The sequence below is a fragment of the Chelonia mydas genome, chromosome 11, assembly GCF_015237465.2.
Source record: "Chelonia mydas isolate rCheMyd1 chromosome 11, rCheMyd1.pri.v2, whole genome shotgun sequence".
In the NCBI taxonomy this organism is placed as follows: Eukaryota; Metazoa; Chordata; order Testudines; family Cheloniidae; genus Chelonia; species Chelonia mydas.
In genome coordinates, this window is record NC_051251.2 from 67894617 (window position 1) to 67914088 (window position 19472).

At 45.3% G+C, this 19472-nt stretch overlaps 2 protein-coding genes and 1 long non-coding RNA gene across 3 annotated transcripts in view; 2 read left to right on the top strand and 1 right to left on the bottom strand.

The window, feature by feature from the left end:
• Positions 1 to 16765, bottom strand: part of LOC122462461 — a 61678-nt gene extending 44913 nt beyond the window's left edge. Inside the window, exon 1 of the long non-coding RNA XR_006284995.1 lies at positions 16211 to 16765. This is a non-coding gene — a long non-coding RNA (uncharacterized LOC122462461). The remainder of the gene's footprint in view (positions 1 to 16210) is intronic.
• LOC119567395 (interferon lambda-3-like) lies at positions 4206 to 7498 on the top strand. The gene is made up of 6 exons (XM_043525635.1): positions 4206 to 4230; positions 5273 to 5439; positions 5882 to 5959; positions 6430 to 6573; positions 6878 to 6955; positions 7375 to 7498. Exons 2-6 carry the CDS (start codon positions 5278 to 5280, stop codon positions 7471 to 7473), a joined length of 561 nt encoding a protein of 186 aa, XP_043381570.1. The 5' UTR covers positions 4206 to 4230; positions 5273 to 5277; the 3' UTR covers positions 7474 to 7498.
• Positions 14086 to 19182, top strand: LOC119567394 (interferon lambda-3-like). The gene is made up of 6 exons (XM_043525634.1): positions 14086 to 14095; positions 14467 to 14627; positions 15682 to 15759; positions 16793 to 16936; positions 17885 to 17965; positions 19084 to 19182. The coding sequence occupies exons 1-6, from the start codon at positions 14086 to 14088 to the stop codon at positions 19180 to 19182; spliced, it is 573 nt and encodes a 190-aa protein (XP_043381569.1).
• Positions 19183 to 19472: the final 290 nt, after the last annotated feature.

The window sequence follows — 19472 nt, forward strand, 5'->3', positions numbered from 1 at the left end:
ATAGCTCAGCTCCTCAAAGGTATTTAGGTGCCTAACTCCCAATGGAGTTTGAGCCTGAATACCTTTAAGGAGCTGGGCCCACATCAATAAATTAAACTGAGTCAGATGCACTGGTACTTTCTAGCTGCTTGGGTCCACTCCAGTGACTCAAAGCAGCCAGGAACTCGGCTTACTTCCCCAGCCAGTTTAACCAGGGTTACTGATGCTGTGAGCTGCCTGAGCAGCTGGTGCGTACCAGTGAATCTGCCTCCCTCTCTTTCCTCACAGAATTACTGTATCTTCAGAATGCAGCTTAACATGGTGATGATTACTGTATGGATTTGCGAACAGAATTTTCCCCTTTTGGGACCCAGGATTGATTCATAATTGCCTTAGGCCCTTGCTAATATTTTAGCTCAGTGTTAACCACTCCAGAGCAATCTGAGTTACAACTGCATTTATAATAATCACCTGTATCGCTGTGTCAAACAGTTATTCTTTGTGTTAGCTAGTGTATTAAGTAGGTAATGAAATTGGGACACAGAATGAGCCAATGGTCTCCCTATATTATAAATCAATAGCTAGGTTACATGGTGTTAACATTTCACTGCTCTTAATTAAAAAGGATATTTGGAGCATACGTATTCTGCAGGGGCTCTTTTACATTCACTAAGTTGGAGGCCCAGTTGAAACCCCTTTAAAATGTGGGCCCGGATCCCCAAAGATATTTAGGCTCCTACCATCCATTGAAATCAGTGGAAGTTAGGGGGAATCCTCTGTGTTTTAAATCTTTTTATCACCCTGTAAACTTACCTTCCATCCTGATTTTGCACATGTGATTCTTTTACTTTTTCATTATAAATAAAGTGCTTCTTTTAGGAACCTGATTGATTTCAGTTTCCTGAAGACAAAGGGTCTGGTCTGTGCTTCCATTGCTAAGGCAATTGGTTGGTGTGTTAGTCTCAAGCCTCTCCAGGAAAGGGGGTGAAGGGAATTGGGGGGATATTTTGGGGGGATAAGGATTCCAAGTGACCCTTCCCTGAATTTTTGTGTAAATCACTTGGTGGAGGCAGCAGTACTGTCCAAGGACAAGGAAAGGAATTTGTACCTAGGGGGAAGTTTTAACCTAAGCTGGTAAAATATAATCTTAGGGGGTCTTTCATGCAGGTCCCCACAACTGTAGCCCAGAGTTCAGAGTTGGGGGGAACCTTGACAGGCTCTCTCGCAAACATGCTTTCCAGACTTAGGTTCAGATCCTGTTTGCCTGACACATTCAACTAGACTTTGATGTGACTTGCATAAGAGGAGCAGAATTTTCCCTTAATGGAAAGTATTAGCGTTCTATAGTGGCCTTAAAATGGAAGTGTTCTTCTCCCACCCCCACTCCTTTGCTATACAGCTGCACGCGTCTGCTTTGTGTCACCTACTGGCTTGGGAACTGAACTAGAAAGCAGGAGGTTTGGGTTAATTCCCAGCTCCGCCAGTGGGTTCCTAGGTGACCTTAGCCACATCAATTCCCTCACTCTGCCTCAGTTTCCCCATCTGTAACATAGAGACGATACTGACCTCCTCTGTCTAGCGCTTTGAGATCCAAAGATGAAAGTGCTAGATAAGAGCTAGGTACTATTATTGCTGGTTGCTTCTAAAGCTATCATAGCCACAAGAGGCAATTAACAGTCCTGTATTATTCAACAACACCCCCAAAAAGTTCTTTAAAATGTCTTGTGAAATAATAGCTGCATACAAAGGGGTTGAAAATTTCTTTTGAACATTTCACTTCTTGAATACCATTAATCCATTTCTCCTTCTTGAATAGGTTGCCTGCGTAGCTGGACTTCGGAAGCAATATGTTGATGTAACTCAACCAGTTTCATTTTTGCTTCATTAGCTCCTAACCTGATGGTAGCAAGGCATACGTCAGAGTCCTGTGTTGATACATGCAGTCAAATTGGATGCAGTGTATTGTTTGGTCTGCTAATCGTGTCCAATGCAGTTTACTTTAGTCGGTGTCAGAAAGCTGCTTTTCAAACTTCAGGAAACATCTCTCTTTTGTCAGCTACCTCCAAGGGTGCCACTGACAGAACCCAGTTATCTTTGAATTATTTGGGCTAAGAATTGTTTCCATATAGTTGTGGATTTTCCTGTTACTCTGAATAAGAAGCCCTGATCTAATACATGGCAAGCAGCACAAACACACGCAGGTTTCCTTTTATTCATTAGAAACTTTGTGTGCAGATCGTGCACATCCCACAATGGCACAGGTAGCAACAGGAATTTAAACACCTGTGTTGACATAACTGATAACTACGCCTGCCAGTTACCTGGTTATGCTTAACACTTATTCTCTCAGAAGAGAGAGAGAGAGACAGAGAATAATGCATAAAAGAAAAACAGGAATCAGGGCTAATAAAAGGAAGTTGAGAGAGTGTACAGAGACTTAGGCATGGTGGAGCTGGTTAGCTTTGGGTCTGCAGTGCTTTCATAGGCTGAATACCACTGAAGTCAACGGGTGTTTTGTCTGAGTAAGTAGTGGCAGACAGGGCCCTTTAAAGGTGAATCAAAGGGTTTTTCTACCTTCCAAAACCTGAGTGTAGTCATGCAAGAGTCTGTTTCCTAGAAAGGAGTGAGCTGCTTCCTGTGTTACTAGAGCTCTTTGATCTACTCAAATGCGAGCCCCTGATATCAAAGTCTTTTCACAACTAGTACGTTGTACTCCTGTGACTATTGTGGTGTACTGGTATGGTGAAAAGGAATGCCGATGTCTTATACCGCCAATAGCTCTACCTGTTCAGGGAAAGACATCACTATTCCGGTGTCAGGCACTGTTATGCTGACATAACGGCACCCACGCTTTGTTGAACTGGTATAATTGGATCAATAAGGTGCCACTAGTACTCCTTTTCTTTTTGTATCAATTAAAAAAATCATAGTCGGGCCTGGGTAACACTTGAAAATCATACCATTCTACGTACTAGCAGGTAAGCAAAGGGGAAACAACATTTAAAATATATTTATTTTATGTGGTGTAGCCTTGTATTTCAGAGACACGTTTGGGTCACATTTAAATGAGGAAAGGGACCATGAGATCTGTTACTTTAAAAGTTGTCTGGCTCTATTCCTCAGACTATGTCTGAATAATGGGGATCAGCCTTGACCGAGGCAAGGAAACGACAGTAGAATACAGGCATTTTCTACAGCAGAAAGATCAGAACAAAAGGCTGGAAACAGATCATAACACACGTACGAGAACAGCGTGAGGTCTAGGGATGGCAGGTGGGGGAAGCGGAGGACTGCAAAGAGCTGCACCTAGGAAAGGAGACAATCAAACATGTACTCTTCGTTAATCCAAGCAAAGCTTTGCTCCTATTACTGCCATCCTTGTCTCTCCCCCTCACGTGTGTTCTACAATCCCATTGTGCCAAGGCTCCATTTAGACTGTAAACTTATAGAGGGGACTGCCTTTATTTTGTGTACAAAGGCCCTGATCCTGACTGGGGCCTCTGTGCATGAGTGGAATAAAAGCTACTGCAGCTAAATGGTAATGCTAGAGTATAGAAGACCTCCACAGAGACCGTATGTTCTTGGCTTTTGTGGTGAAAAGTAAAACAGATGGGATGGATAAACAAATACCCACCCAACCCGAAATTACTGCATGTCGGCCTTTACTGTAGTCCTCAGTGCACATCTGTGATGTGTCTGACGTTAAAGGCCAGCCCTGGTTTGCTGTGAGTAACCAGGATCTGCAGGAGATTGGTGAGAAGGTTCCAACCCACCTGCTCACTTTACATTTTCGAGGCTATATCTGCAAGCAAGAGGACTTTAAAAACAAAAGGGGCTGAGATTCTTCTCTACGCTGGACCCCAAAGGGCTTTGCAATTCAGCAAAGGCCAAGTCTACATACACACCTACTCTAGGCAGGGAACTCCTGCATAGTTCACTTGTGACGTCACAGTGTTTTCTTCACCTGGAAATTCCTCAGTACTCGAGCTCACCTGTAATACCTGCCTCACTTTTGCTTTCCCTTTCCAAACACTTAGCTGCTCTTTGCTGGGTGACAGCAGAGCTGGGTTTTTCTGCCCTAGACTAAAGCAAAATGAGGTTTCATGTAATTTTTCTTAACCAGAAAGAGCCTTTTGGTATAAAAGCAAGAGCAATGGAGAAGAAAAACCACATTCAGAGCCAAGAGAGAGACAAAGCAGCCCTGAGACACAAGAGGCAATTAAAGCAACGTCCCAGCAAATACACGGCAAGGTAAGGGTGACTCGCCTGCAGCCTCTCCTTACGACACGATTTCTCTTTATTGAGTGCTTCTATTGTGCTCTATGGTAGACAGCAAGGAATGAATGTTGTACAAGCAAAGTGCGATACACCTGTAATGTCTTATTAATGGCTGAATATTTAAACAAAAACCGCTCTGATTCATGAATAGTTTCCTGGAGAAAATGGGAGTTCAAGTTGCTATGATTTGTAGAGTGTTTTCGTTTTGTGTCTGGAGAATTGTTGGGTACTTGTGAAAAGTGTTTGGGTACCCCCAAAACTTTGACAAATGACATTTCATACAAAAATGTGCATGGATTAAAAATAGTTCAGTCATCAAATTATGGAGCAGAAACAATGTCATGGGATTTAGGAGCCCAGCAACAAAATATACAATGACTATCAAATTGCAAATAGACAAAAAACGCTCAGTAGCCTGAAAATTATTGATCAGAACTATTTGGCAAGTGGCAGATATATATTTGCATAAAATTAGGATTAGTTCACACTTTGCTGTACTAAAAGAAGCAGGATCAATTTGTAACAAATGCTATCGGATGATGTATCCTGCTCCACCGACTAGCTACTTCATTGTTTGACTACACAGTGTGCAAGTATTTACAACAGTTGACGTCTGAAGGGTGGTCTGAAAAGAACTGATAACTCTGCTGAATCTCAGTACTTTGTTTTCGTCTTTTTCTGAAAACTGTCACGTCTGTCAGCTGTTAAATTAAACAGCCAATCAAATGAACTGGTTGGCTTGAGGAAGACATGAGAAATGGTAACAATTCTTTTACTTCCCAGTCCACGATAGGAAGCCACAGATCTCAGCTGGGCATTTCACTGATTCTGATGTGTCCCCAGCTGCCTCCTGCAGTAGCTTTAACAATGTTTTAAGAAACAGTAAAAAGAAAATTTAGAGCTAGGTTTGTCTCCAGTGCAGGCCTAGCTTCTGAGACACCATCCAACTCGCTGGCTGGTAAGGCTTGCAACCTGGCATGTCAGTCATGTATCTCTCCCGTTCTGTCTCCGTTAGGGAAAATGGTGAACGTAGGCTACAAAGTTCTCTTTGCTCTGGCCATCTGGACGATGACTACAGAGGCCTTTCCCAAAGGCGCTGAGAGGACAAAATGCCACCTCACAAAATACAAGTCCCTGCCACCTCGGGAACTGGAGGCCTTCAAGAAAGCCAAGGACAAATTTGTAAGTGTGAAGAACACACACTGGGCAATAACAGCACTCTGAGCCCTGGGCTGTAATCTGAAGAGCAGCCCTCTCTGCGTGTCCCTTTGGACTCAGGGAAGAAGCTCAAAACCAATTATCAAGAAGGATTTGGTTTTACATTTCTCCCAGCTCTAGCACCCTGCTGGCAAGCACCAGTGCTCTAGCACAGCGCCTGCTGAACCCAGGTCCTCTCCTCACTGGAGTAGGACGACAAAGCACAGTTTAAAGTTTGTCATGAGTATCTCTGTCATATCCCTTGAGGATACCAGCCCGAGAGATACAAGGGAGACATCTGATGCCAGCATCTCTTCTCCCTGCATCACCACTGGGATTGCATGGATAGAACTGAGGGAAGAACTAGTACAGGTTTGTTCCTGCTCCTACATACATATGGGTCTCTGTTCTTTCCTTCTGCCTCCAGGAGGACATGATGCTGTTGTCAGACCGAAAATGCAGCACCAGGATTTTCCACCGGAACTGGGAAGTCAAAGAGCTGTCGGTACGAAAAATCTCAGTCAAGGGGTACAAGAAGGTCACATGCTAGCAGATGCTTCTCTCCTCACATGTGCCCCCTCTGAATCTGATCTCACTTAGCCCTATGCTAATCTGACACGTGGCACTCTGACCATTGACTTTGAAGTCACCGACTGAGTCAGGAACATGTCCGATCTGACTGTGGCTCTTTCTCAGTATAAATAAGGGTCACCCCTCACCTTCAGTTCAGGTGCCTTCTCACTGGCTATAAACTGGTGTCAAGAAAGGCGTGTGGAGATGAAGCTGTTTGCAGTCCAGAGTGATTTCAGTATTTCATTTACTGACAAATCAATAAAGCCCTCAGTGGCTACGGAAAATCTCCTGTTTCAACCTAGTCTACTTGCCCCTACGCATGGGAATTTCTAGTCCTGTATCTGCACAGCGGTGTATATTTCTCCCACAGACACTGTCTTACCTACGAGTGTCTCTCCGCAGGAGCACGACAGAGTCATCCTGGTCGAGAAGGAGCTGGACTTTACCATTAACGTGCTGGAGAACGTTGAGGACCCCAGTCTGTCCAAGCTGCTCTCAAGGCCTCTAGAAATCCTGACGCAAATCAGAGGGGACCTGAGGGGCTGCGTGAGTATTCAGTGACAGATTTCTCTTTCAATGCCAGATATGAATCTCTTCAAGGAGAACCCTTAGGAATTTCCCAAATGGGTTGCTTTACCTTGTACCCACAAATACTCGCATGTGGCTCTTGCTTTGGGCCCATCCTTACATAGGACATTGAAAGCGGGGGTAGTTGATATGATATGCACAAGGGTAGCCGCCTAGACTATGTCAGGGCAAGAACTGCTCTGCGCCTGGAGAGAAAGGGCTTTTGTCCACTGTCGGCTGAAATCTCTGGGCACCAACCAGTCTGTATCAATTTTGTTTTCAGACCAGAGAAACTCATTCTCATCGACACTCCAGGAGGCTGAACAATTGGCTCCAAAATTTCCATGAGAGCAAAGAGACGGTGAGTAGTCAGTCGAGACAATGAGGAAAGTGAACTTCCTTACAAATTAGAGAAGGAACAAGCCTACTAGGCTTCCATCCCAGAGGCCAGGGTGGATTTCTACAGTCTATTCTCTGGTGCCTTCTCCAGCCTGTTTCAATAATCCCAGAACTGTAGTTGTGCACAAATCTAGCAGATCTTAATAAAAAAACCCTGTTGTGTCTGCTGCTACAGTGACTGTCTCTTCCGAGCACCGCCTGTAAGAAGATTATACCACCAGGGATTTTGACCCTCTGCAATAAATCAGGCTTTTTAGGAAATGCGGGAGGAGGGGTGAAGCAGGGAGATTTCTATCCTTATTATCTCTTTGTTTTTAAGAATGGTGGCTTTAATTTAGCCCCATTCACACTTCCGGATGTAAATAGTCTCTCATTTCCCAGGAAACACCTGGCTGCCTGGAAGCATCTGTGATCCTCAATCTCTTCCGACTGCTGAACGAAGACTTGAGATGTGCAGCCTACAGGGAGCTCTGTGTGTAGCCATCTGGTCTCTGCAGTGCCCGTGTCCATATCTGCTTAGAGACCAGAGAGTCCCTAGCCTGAGAGCACTGCATACATCTTGGGAGAAGACGTGTGTCAACCAGGAACATTCATCTTCTCCCTCTGGCTTCTGATCATAGATCCCCAAGCAAACTGATTCCATCCTTTTATACCAAAGAATTACACAACAATTGGCCTCCAGGTTGCTCCAACTTCCAGCTGGTGCAGCACTCTAGACTCCTTACAGAAGATTAATTGTAGGACCATTTTTCATCACAGTTGGAATTTAGGACTTCAATAGGATTTGGCCCTCTGGGGATATTATTTATTGAATGTAATTGTATTGTCACTATATGAATGCATTTTAGCCAAGGTAACATATCCAAAAATATTGGAAACATTTCATAAGCTTTGATTTAAAACAACAAAACAACGCACTCCAGTTCTAGGATTTACACACTAGTCACAGCTTCAGATCTCTTAGAAACAACCTCAGGAAATGCATTCTTACTGTAAATATCCTCGGCAGATGTATTTATACAGAGCATATTTTTATCTTGCTGCTTCTTTATGTATTATAACCTGACTAAGAAGGGTAATTGATTTGTATAACTTCCAGACTTGAACCAAAGTGTTCTTTATTATGGATCAGCTATTTATTATTTATGTATTTATCTATTACTAAGATTATGCCTTTTTATTTATAATTGTGAACCAATAAAATTGTTTTCCCAGGCCTTGTCATTCCTGTCTTTCAATTAAAAGCATTTTGTTAACAGAAAATTGGGTGCACTGTAGTAATAATACCCAGCTCCTGTAGAGTGCTGTGCAGCAGTAGATCCCACAGTGCTTTACAAAGGAAGTCCTTCTCATTATTCCTGATTTTACAGATGGGGAACTAAGGCACAGAGAGGCAAAGTGACTTGTCCAAGATCACTCAGCAGGCCAGTGGCAGAGCCAAGGATCCTGACAGCTGGTCTTACATTCTAGCCTCTAGGCCACACTGCCTCCCTCTTGTATTGCAAAGCTGCTTGCTTTTGGATCACCCTCACTGCATTTCCAAATGGGCAACTAAAGGCCAAAGAGAGCTGTGAATCTTGTCTTTCTCCTTCCTTTTGGCATTACCATTAGAGCTAGACAAATGTTCCCTGGGGAGTCCTGACCACATAGCTGGTACAGGAGAACATGACTTGTTGTCAGGAGTAAACTAAGAACAGAAACAGAAGGAAAACAGCAACAAAGGTTGCAGACAGAAGGAACACAGCAAGAAAGGTTGCAGGATCTCATCCACATGCCACTCTTCAATGCCCCAGAGAACATCCGCTTTGACAAACCTTCTCAATGGACAGGCTGGAAACAATATTTTGCAAGATTTCACATTGCTACCAAGGTCCACAAAGAAACTGGAGGTATGCAGGTATCTTCTTTCATTTATGCTGTGGAGACACAGGCACAGCATATCTCTAAATCCTTTTCATTTTTACTGAAGACAGTCACAAACATGACTATGCAAGCGTTCTAGCTAGCTTTGATACATTCTTTATACATCAGAGATAAGTGGTTTATGAAAACTAGAGAATTCAAGAGCCATGGGAAAATGTTGACTGTTTCATAAGAGTTCTGCAGACTCTGGCTGAAAACGATGATTATGGGAATGCAAAACATGAAAATAGACAGGCTAGTTATAGCAGTAACTGATTAAAAACCTTTCGCAGCAGCTACCATTGAAAGATTTAATTTTAGCCACAGCTATTCAAGTAACAAAGCCATCAGAGCTGGTGAGACAGGAAAACCAAGAGCAACTCTCCGAACTTCAAAAGCAAAAACTAACTTAGAAGCTGTTAACAGATGCAGCATGACTATTAAAAGTTATTCCCAAAGAGCTCCCTGAGTAAGAGGGACAGATTCAGCCTACGTCAACAAGGTGTGGAAAAAGTCATAGTCCAAGAGATGATGCATGTCCAACCAGAGGCACACAGTGTACTAAATGCACAAAATATAGACATTTTGCACCTCTTTGCTGCACCAAAGCAGTCAGGGAGCTGACTCACAGACAATTAAGACCCATTCTTTCTGGGATCTATCACTTGTGATGATATAGAGCCTGCTTGGAGAGTGAAAGTGAATATTTCTGGCAAGACTGTTGACTTTAAAATTAACTCAGGAACTGACACTGCAATCATCTCGGAGGGGACCTACGAGCACCTTCAACCCCCCACGGAGTTAAAGTCACCAGACACAGCTCTGACGTAGCCCTGGAGGTATTCAGAACTGGATGGGCCAGTTCGCCACAGAAATAACTTACAAAGACCAAAGCTATGCATTCACAGTGCATGTGATCAAAGGATCAAAGACCAGCAACCTTCTCAGCCACAGCATGGCAGCCATGTGGGCCTAGTGAAGAAAAGTAGAGGAACTCAATGAAGGATTTGATAAGACTGGACTTTTGAAAGAAAATCCAGTAGAAATCAACTTAAGTGACAATGCTGGATCATGCAGTGTACAAACACCTCTACCAGAGAGACCCTGAAGGAGACTAGCTGCATATTTATGTGAATTCAGAGGACATCATTACCTGGTTGTTGTGGACTGTTTTTCCAGGGATATAGAAATAAATATACTTGAAGGACATAACATGTCACAGTGTTACCGAGAAACTAAAGTGCACTTTTGCTCACTTTGGTAGTCCAGAACAACTAGTGACAGACAACAGATCACAATTCACTGCAGCAGAATTTAAGTCATTCTGAACAAAATATGATTTTGAACATATTACTAGCAGCCCACATTACCCACAAGTGAATAGAGAACTGAGAGAGCTGTACAGACAGCCAAGAAAATCCTACATCAGGAAGACCCATTCTCTGCTCTTCTGAGTTACTGATTAACACCACTAGCAACCACTGGATATAGTCCAGCACAACTCCTCTTGGGAAGACAACTCAGACTTACTGTTCCAACGCTGGGAAAAAATCATCTCCAAAGTGGCCAGACATGAAATGAGTAGCCAAATCACACACAAAACCGGGGGGGGTGGGGGGGAGTTTACAAACACTTTTACAACAGACATCACTCAGAGAACTGCGAGGTCTAGAATGTGGTGACTGTGTTCATGTCAAATTGGATAGAGATAAGGAAAGGACAACTCCAGGTGACATAAAGAAAAGAATTCACCTCCAAGATCATATATGATTGAGACCAACCGTGAAGAGTTCAACAGAACCCATCAACATCTACAGTTTCTTCCTCAGAAAGAACAATTAACAGAGCAAACCTTACGGATGGCAGATACAGAACAAGAAGACGTCAGCTCAAGAAATCCAGATGAACCTAGTTGTTGCAACTAACGGACTGCCAGATGACCAAGTTGCTATGTATTCGGGTTGTGCAATTTAAAACCAGTATGATTCAGAGACACTTAAAAGACTGATCCATACTGAACTTCAAAGCTAGTGTGATAGTGTAAATATTGTAAATGGTAGGAATGTAGAACTAATAGGAGGAGACGGAATGGAATGCTAAACTGTATTGCACTGTGCAGCCATAAGGTGATGCTGTGTGTAAAATTCCTTATTTAAAGTTACCTTAGCCATACCTGGCAGAGCATCTGGTGGGTATAAACAAGCTCTGTGACCATCCATATCTGGTACAGAAGAATATAACATATGCCACATGACAGTTCACTGGATAGCATTTGGCAAGCACACTGGAGATGACGGGGTATACAAACCCCCCACTAGGCCAGAAGGGTTAAGGGAGAGCCTGTGGGGGCAATCAGCCCTGACCCACTACACCTACAGAAGGTGTCAAGCCTGGAGTGGGGAGTTACAAGTGTTGAACTTGGCTCAGGTGGGACCTGACCAGGAAGGAGAGCAGATCTGTGACTCCCGCTCAGGAAGAGAAGCCTGGCTGGAGTCAGGGCGCTGCGTGGGACCGCTGGTAGACAGAGCCTCCCTGAAGGAAAGTGGGGCGGCAGCAGCGAACCCAAGGCCGTAGTGAAGGAAATCGGGGGAAGTGAGTGCACCCAGGATTCTCTATGCTGGTGGAGGGGTTCAGGGGTAGGAAGACTCAGCTGGGTCAGGGACTGCGCTGTCAGGGGCACAGAGAAAATTCCCTTGCAGCAGAACCAGCCGGGTGGCAGGAAGTGCTTAGAAGCTCTGCAGTGAGCCCAGGGAAGAGGCTTAGAGAGAGCAGAGCTGAGACACTGGGAGCCTGGCAAGAGGCTGAGTCAAAGGCCCACGACAGGGCCAGGTAGGAAGCGGTCCAGGGAGGTCACAAGGAGTCTGCGCAGTCAGGCCTTGGCTGCCTATCCAGGGATAGCAGAACCCAGGGCGAGGGAGGGCCTGTGCCCCCCTACCAGCCCTCTCAGGAAGGTGGAATGGACGAGCTTGGCGTCGGATCGAAGGCCCAAGGTAAGGGTGACAGGGAAGTGTTTGTTTGACCGTTGGTTTATGCCAGAAGGGGTGGGGCTCTATGTTACCCGGGCAGAGGCCATGTCACAGGAAGCAGCAGACCACGGCACCACCAGAGCTGCTATCAGTGGGGGCCCAAAGGAGAGGTGAGCTTGCTATGCTATGCCTAATGAGTAGCGGGGTGCACTGGCCAGGAAATAGCGTTGCCAACCCTCCAGGATTTTCCTGGAGTCTCCAGGAATTAAAGATTAATCTTTAATTAACCATGATGTCATCTGATGAATCCTCCGGGAATATGTCCAGTCAAAGTTGGCAACCCTACCAGCAAGTCACTCTCTTACACAGGCCTGGTTCCATGAAGCAGCCAGGAGAGCCCATGCCCACCGGCCCAGCTGGAACTGACAGCAGCAAAAAGCTAACAAGATGGCCGAGCTGGTTCTAGTCACAGCAGCATAAATTCTGGTATTAGTTGAATCAGCTCAGCCTGCCCCTCAGAACTGGGACAGCTGGTCACCTACCTGAGCAGCAGAGACGGCTGGCAAGTTAGTAAAACAACAAAAAGTCAAAGGCAAAAAAGGAGGAAAGATCCCTAACTCTTCCACCAGCCCCATCTTCACACAGAGTCTTGGATTCAGAGTTCATATGCCATCAAAGTGGAGGTTGCATCAGGGTTGATCTCAGGCCCACCTCATTGTTAACCTCTGTTCAAGTTATCAGATCTGATGGCCTCCTAGATTTCTCTTTGATCCATTTCATCTACAGCCCCAACTACATGCAGCCAGAAACAGTCAGAGATGTGACTGGTATGAAAGAACAACAGAAGAGGCTGTAAGGCGGAAGAGAGAAGAATTCTGCAGAGTCTTTGTCAACCAGCTTCTCTACCGAACAGGCCCATGCACTCACAGCTCAGCTGCAACGATTCCTTACGAGGCCTGGAAGAAGGAAAGGGTGCGAGTTCCCTCACTACAGTGGTTTGAACGGTTACAACCAAAGATACATGTGCTAGTTCCTAACTCTGCAACTACAGCCACTCCTCATGCTGAATGCCAGAGTATCCTTGCCCTAGGGGCGAGTCAGGCCGAGGCCTTGGCCTGCCCTTGGTAAGCCATCCCTTTTTGGAGGGAAATTTAATATTGGCTTCTAGGTCCCAGTCCCACTGGCCACAGTTCAGGCTTGTTGCTGGTGATTTAACTGGGAGTCTCTGTGAGTTGTCTTCCTATTGGCCATCTGTCGGAGCCTCTGTTGCAAGCTACCTGCTTACAAACCCCTCTTGACACACGGTCCTTATTTATGTCGGTGCCTCTGAGAGCACACAGCCCCTCCCCAGTGGCGAAAAGGAGTCCTTCTCTAGACCAGTGCCCTGGGTCTGGAGTACCTTGGAAGGCTGCTACCTCCGTGCCTCCCCCCTCCAGTCTCTGCTGTTCCCCCCAGGCTGTATCGCACTATTGCTGGAGCTTCCGCTCACCTCCTGCCAGCCCCAGCCTGCTCCCCTGCCACACTCCCATTCAGCCTGGCCCAGCGCTCAGACAGCCTGTGGCTGGCTCTTCCCCCTTGGACCATCGCCAAAAGTGCTTCCCAGGTTTTCCTTCCCCCAGCCCTTGCTTCCCAGGTAAATCACAAACGGGGATCCTTAACCTGGATGTTATCAAGACTGCGAGGGAAGGCTCCCTCCTGGGAACAGTCCCTTTCTGCCCATTGTGAGAGTACTGAGACCACTGTCCTTTTGCCCTTCGCTCATCAGTGATGACTCGCAGAGTCACTCCTGAGGGCGGGGGGAAAAAATGAATGAAAGGGCTGCTCGGTGGATCATTACGGTAACACAGCAAATCCGGAAACTGGGCAATGCTAAGATTAGAAACAGAACTCGACTACTCTAGGCAGGGAAATCTTGCATTGTTTGGTCATGATGTCATGCAGAGTTTCCCTCACCTGGGAATCCCTGGTAGTGGCACACGCAACTCAGGAGGGCAGAGGGTTATGAGCTAGACGCACCTGCCGTACTTTCACTTTCCAGTTTTCATTGATTCCAGCCGCATTAGAGCGTGGGTTTTTCTCCTTCGACAAAAGGAAAACAAGATATCATTTTATTTTTTCCTAAAGAGTATAAAAGCAAGAGCAATGGAAAAGAGAGGCCACAGACCAGAGGGAGGCCAAGCAACCCTGAGGAAGAAGAAGAGACTAAAGCCATTTCCCAGCAAACATGCTCCAAGGTACGTGCCACGAGGTCTGGGGCGTCTGTCTAGCACATGGGCTTACTAGACTGATCTGCTGTGATCTACTCTAAAGAGTAAGGATCAAACATTATCCGTCCCTCTAAGTCTCTTACCAGTTTATTTTTTATTATTAGTGCTGGGGGCCGTAAATTAAGGGGCCTGATCTGAATACATTTGTGAATAGAAGAGTTGAGTTTGCTCAGCTGCGATCTTTGGGGTCAAGCCACCAATGTATATATTTGATTGTAGCCCTCATCTTCCTGCATCCCTTCTTTCCTCGCCTTGTCAGACTGTCAAAAATACAGTTTATAATCCTTGTAACGTGGAAATGGAGTGATGTGTGTACTTCCCCTTTTTGATTCAATTAGGAAAAATGGTGGCTTGCAAACTGCTCCTTGTCCTGACCCTATGGACAATGTCTACGGAGGCCTTTCCCAAAGGGGCTCAGAGGAAGACGTGCCACCTCTCAAAATACAAGTCCCTGCCACCCCGGGAACTGGAGACCTTCAAGAATGTCAAGGACAGATTTGTAAGTGCAAAGAAGACACATAAGTAGGGCAATAATGGCAATGTGGGTGCTAGGCTGTAGTTTCAACCGCAGCCTTCTCGGCATATTACTGTGGGCAGATGAAATATGCGTCGGTAAGTTTGGGGTGTAGGGTTGCAGACAAAATAGAGAGAAGTCTCTCTGTCTGGATCTTCTTTGTTGGTGATCCCCCACCCAGTCTTAGTTAAGAAAGGGCAAAGCTCAGAATGTTCAGCTCCGGCAAGAGTCAGAGAGAGGCAGAGTCATGGACAGGGCAGGAAGGTGGGAACTGATCTAAAGCAGAATCACAGATTAGACAATAGCAAGGGAAGAACGGCATTCTTACTATTTGAAAGGAGCTAGGAGAGAAAGAAGGGGCAACCTGTCTAAGTAGGTGTTCCTGATTCGAGTCAGTCTAAGGAGGCTAGGGCCTGGCCAGCTCGGATTTCTTACAGAGTCAACCATCCTTAATCTTAAATCTCAGAAAGTTTTGAAAGGGGTTCAAACTCTGTCCTGAGTTACAATCAAACCTAGAGAATGAGAGCCAGTTTTTAACTATAGGCGATCTTTCCCTTCCAAAGAAAACTGAGTCTAGTCCTTTAAACAGACAATCTGAGGAACCCAAATTCATGTCATGCCATCAAGCAGCATTAGAGAGATCAAGTCATTTATTTTTAAGTCGTGCAAACATTCCACGTTAACCAATGCTGAAGCGGAGGAAGTGCACCACTCAGATGAGCGGTCAAGAGTTAAAGGATGCCGCTTCTCAGTTAAACTCCTGCACAAATGCAGTTCACAACCTGAAACCAGCAAAGCAATATGACAAGCGCTTGTTGTTGACATCTGTGCCATATTTGGCACCTTCTCGGGAAGAGCCAGGACTCGAGTACAGCAGCATTCTTAGGGGATCGAGGTGTTGAGTCAAATTGTGCCAGGATTTTGTACCTTTGCATGGCTGAATGGGGTTATATGATGTAACTGAGGACCGAATTTGGTACTTTCTCCCCTGCTTTGCTTCCTTTACACATTTCCCTGTGTTCTTATTTTGTGCCTCCAGGAGGACATCATGCTGTTGTCAGACCGAAAATGCAACACCAAGATTTTCCACCGGAACTGGAAAGTCAAAGAGCTGTCGGTAAGAAAGACCTCTGCCAAGAGAGACAAAGTTACAAAACAGCACTTGCTTCTTTCCAAAGTTGCAGTACTGTCTCTTTCTAAGCTGGATGCTGATTTCACGTGATCCTTTTGTAGAGTAACATGGAGAGGGAATTTATTCCCAAATGACACAGGTATCATCTGAGGTTGGAATCTGGCCCTTTTTCTATATCTATATTTTGTACACCCTTAGGGCTGGGAAGCCAGACAAATGTTGAGACTGTGGATCAATTTAAATATTGCAGCAGAATATTTAGCACATGGTAAGGCAAGCCACTGAAAAACAGGGGCAAGAGACAGAACAATATATTGCCTGGCTTCAGATGGCATCAAATAATTGAGCCAGGGAACAATTTACATCTCAGCATCTCTAGTTTAGCCCTGACAAATTGAAATCACTGTTCCATGTTAGTACAAGGCATGATACTAACCTTATCCTCAGTGCTCAAAAACCAAAGGCTTTGTCACCGTCAACTCATCCACATCTGTCTTTACCATCTATTTCCAGACTGAACTTGGTTAATCTCCCTCACATACGCAGCTCCAGGTCATGTGGCAGGAAATCCTTAGTTTCTGTATCTTGGTTTCCCACGAGAGAATATTTTAGTTCTCTAAAACCATATTCACATCAATGTACAGCCAGTCTGAAGATCCAGAAAACGTTCCCCAAATCACCAGCAAAAATAAAAATAAAAAAATACTTGCACTGCCCAACTATGTCTTCAGATTGTAGTAACGTAAAAAAGGTTTGAGATTGATCTGAAGCACAAAATGTTGTTGGATTCCAAGGAAGGAAGGTGTAAGCAACAGAGTCCAAAGGTTCGTGATTAGCAGGCTCTGTGTACAGAGTGGATTCACACCTCCCCTGCGTCTTAGGTCTCTTCCCAATGGCCAAGGCTTTGGAAAGTCTCCTGAAGCAGGCCACTCCTACCTGCTGCTAACACAGACATTCCTTATCTTCCTGTCTGCAACTCCCCTGGACACACTGTTTTACCTGCACATTCTCTCCCTAGGTGCATGACAGAGTGATCCTGGTAGAGACGGAGCTGCACCTCGTTATTGACGTGCTGGAGAACTTTGGGGATCCCAGTCTGTCTGAGCAGCTTGTGAAGCCATTAGAAATCCTGAGGCACATCAGAGAGGACTTGAAGAGCTGTGTGAGTATTGGATTGCAAATGTCTCGTGCCACAGTGGGTCTGGGAGTTGTGTATTGAACTTCAAACAGCACTAATTTCTTATGTGGATCCAGGATCTAGGAATCCTTGGGCCAGCAGGGCCGGCTCCAGGTTTTTTGCCGCCCCAAGTTCCAAGAGCGCAACTGGCCAAGCAAAAAAAAAAAAAAAAAAGGGTGGCCGGAATGCCGCCCCAAGCACGTGCTTGCTTTGCTGGTGCCTAGAGCCGGTCCTGTTTGCCAGTAATTGTGGACTTTGGTTTCCACCACCATTTATAACAATGAAAGTGTCCGGATTACTTAGTTGCTGTATGCCGTGCTCATATACATGATCTAATTAGCTAATTATCTTGATTAACTAGTTAGGGACAGATGATGCCTGGCTGCTCTCTACTGTGCAAGCAGCTATGTCCCCACCGTCGGCTCCTGGGCTGTAGTTTGGTACCACTGCAGACACTGTGCTCTCTTTAGCACAGCTACTGTTGTTTCCATGTGCCCCCCAGAACATCGCAGTGGAGGTGGGGAGGAACTGGGAGGAGGCAGACCCATGGGTGGCTGCATACACTGGGGGAGTATGCTGCACTCCTGCTCGGCTCCAGGGCATATTCGGTTTCTATTAGGTGAAGTTCCTCCCAGAGCTCCTCTGGGGAGCACAAGGCATACCTCCCCCTACACAGGGCCATTCCCACAGTGTCAGTAAAGCCATTAGTTAATGCTTCAAACACTTCTGAAGTAGAACAATGTCATACAAATGCTTGGTATTATTAACAGAACATGGAAGGTTAACATGGAATCCACAAGTGTAGAGAACTAGATAAACTCAATCAAATCAAGATCTGCCTTGGGCTTGTACCGAGAGGAAGGAGGCTCAGCCACTGTTCTTGAAATCTCAACTCATGTGCCAGTCTGCTTCATGTATTGATTTTCTTTTCAGGCCAGACATCAGCCTCATGGCCATCAACGCTCCCAGACGCTGACTAGCTGGCTCCTAAACTTCCATGCCGCCAAGAAAATGGTGAGTACATTTGGCAAACACACAAGACGAACTTTCATCACATGTTAGTGGAACAAATCCATACAGGATCACCAGCTCCATTCCGTTCCCATGGGGCCAGTGGAGGATGGTGCCCTGTATATTGTCCAGGACCTTCAGCAGTCTAGGTGTCCTGAGACTGAATTAGTTCAGAAAGCTGGTAAATCTCTCACATCAGGAAGGGTTGTTACATCTGCTGTCAGACTGTAACAGACCAGGCATCCAGAAAACACCCTTTACCTTGTGGCCTAGTTTGGGTCCTCCCATAGGATGCAAATAGCAGAATTTCAGATAAACACGAGGCATCTGATCCTCCATTGCTCTGTACCTTGTACCTTGTGGAATCATTTATATTTGTGCAAAATGCTGCTGACTCTGAAATCCCCCCTCCCTCACACTGCTGGCAGAGCTTTACACTAACTTCCTGTTCGCTTTGAAGAGGTGGAGATGCTGGGCTGGGCAATGGGAAAAGAGGCCCAGAGATCATTCATTCGTACAGATCTGCCAATGCCCAGGCCTTCTTAGCAATCAGATCTAGACAAAGATAATACCCATCAAGTTGACTGCTACCCCAGATCATTTTTGCCTTTTGCGTCATTCAGACTCACTGCTTAATGTAATAGACTACAGCACACATTGTTATATATTTAGAATTACAGAACATTAGAGCACCGTGTAAATGAGTATTTACTTAGGTTCGAGTGTTTGTAAGGTCTTGTCTACGCAGGGACATCCAGGAAAACTAATCTGAATTAACTAAAGATGTGAGTTGGAAGGGGATTAGTTAAACTGCATTAAATCCCTGTATGGATGCTGTTATTCAGAGTTAAAGCGATCTCTGGAAGTGAAGTAAAGTAACCAAATTAAGACCACTTTAATTTTGAATGAGGGTGTTCACACAGGGATCTAATGCCATTAACTAACCCACTTCAAATTCACACAGTTTGTTCAGATTAGTTTTCCTGGATGTCCCTGTGTAGACACTGCTCTGTTCACCCTTTTTCTGTATTCTCTGTGCTCCCTATCTATTTACACGTCCCTCCCATTGCGAGCCAGCCATTCTCTGTTACAATGTGTTCACTCCCTCTCTCCTGTCCCAGGAAACTCCGGGGTGCCTGGAAGCATCTGTGATCTTCAATCTCTTCCGATTACTGAACGAAGACTTGAAGTGCGCAGCCTACATGGAGTTCTGCACCTAAATGCAAAGCCTTTACACTGTCTCACCTCATGCACTAATCAGACACTGGAGAGCCCAGCGAATGGGAACCCTGAATCCTTCCTACAGGACACTATATTTTAACCAGGCATGATGCTCTTTCTGCCTTGGCATCTTACCACGGATACCCATCACCAATGATCTCTGAACAAAAGATTCCGATACAACTGATCTTCAGGAAGAGATCTCTCCGACTCCAATTGCCAGTAGCTGATTGGTTGTAGGCCAATTTCTTAAGTGCAGCTAAAGTGTAAGGCCTGTTCCCACAGAAAT

What these genes read in the sequence shown, in the direction of transcription:
- LOC119567395 (XM_043525635.1), top strand. Translation starts at nt 5,278, where the DNA reads ATGGTGAACGTAGGCTACAAAGTTCTCTTTGCTCTGGCCATCTGGACG. An exon ending in GGGAAGTCAAAGAGCTGTCG is followed by an intron (nt 5,960 to 6,429) that starts GTACGAAAAATC and finishes GTCTCTCCGCAG; the next exon opens with GAGCACGACAGAGTCATCCT. An exon ending in GAGGGGACCTGAGGGGCTGC is followed by an intron (nt 6,574 to 6,877) that starts GTGAGTATTCAG and finishes TTTTGTTTTCAG; the next exon opens with ACCAGAGAAACTCATTCTCA.
- LOC119567394 (XM_043525634.1), top strand. An exon ending in AGAATGTCAAGGACAGATTT is followed by an intron (nt 14,628 to 15,681) that starts GTAAGTGCAAAG and finishes TTGTGCCTCCAG; the next exon opens with GAGGACATCATGCTGTTGTC. An exon ending in TCCATGCCGCCAAGAAAATG is followed by an intron (nt 17,966 to 19,083) that starts GTGAGTACATTT and finishes CTCCTGTCCCAG; the next exon opens with GAAACTCCGGGGTGCCTGGA.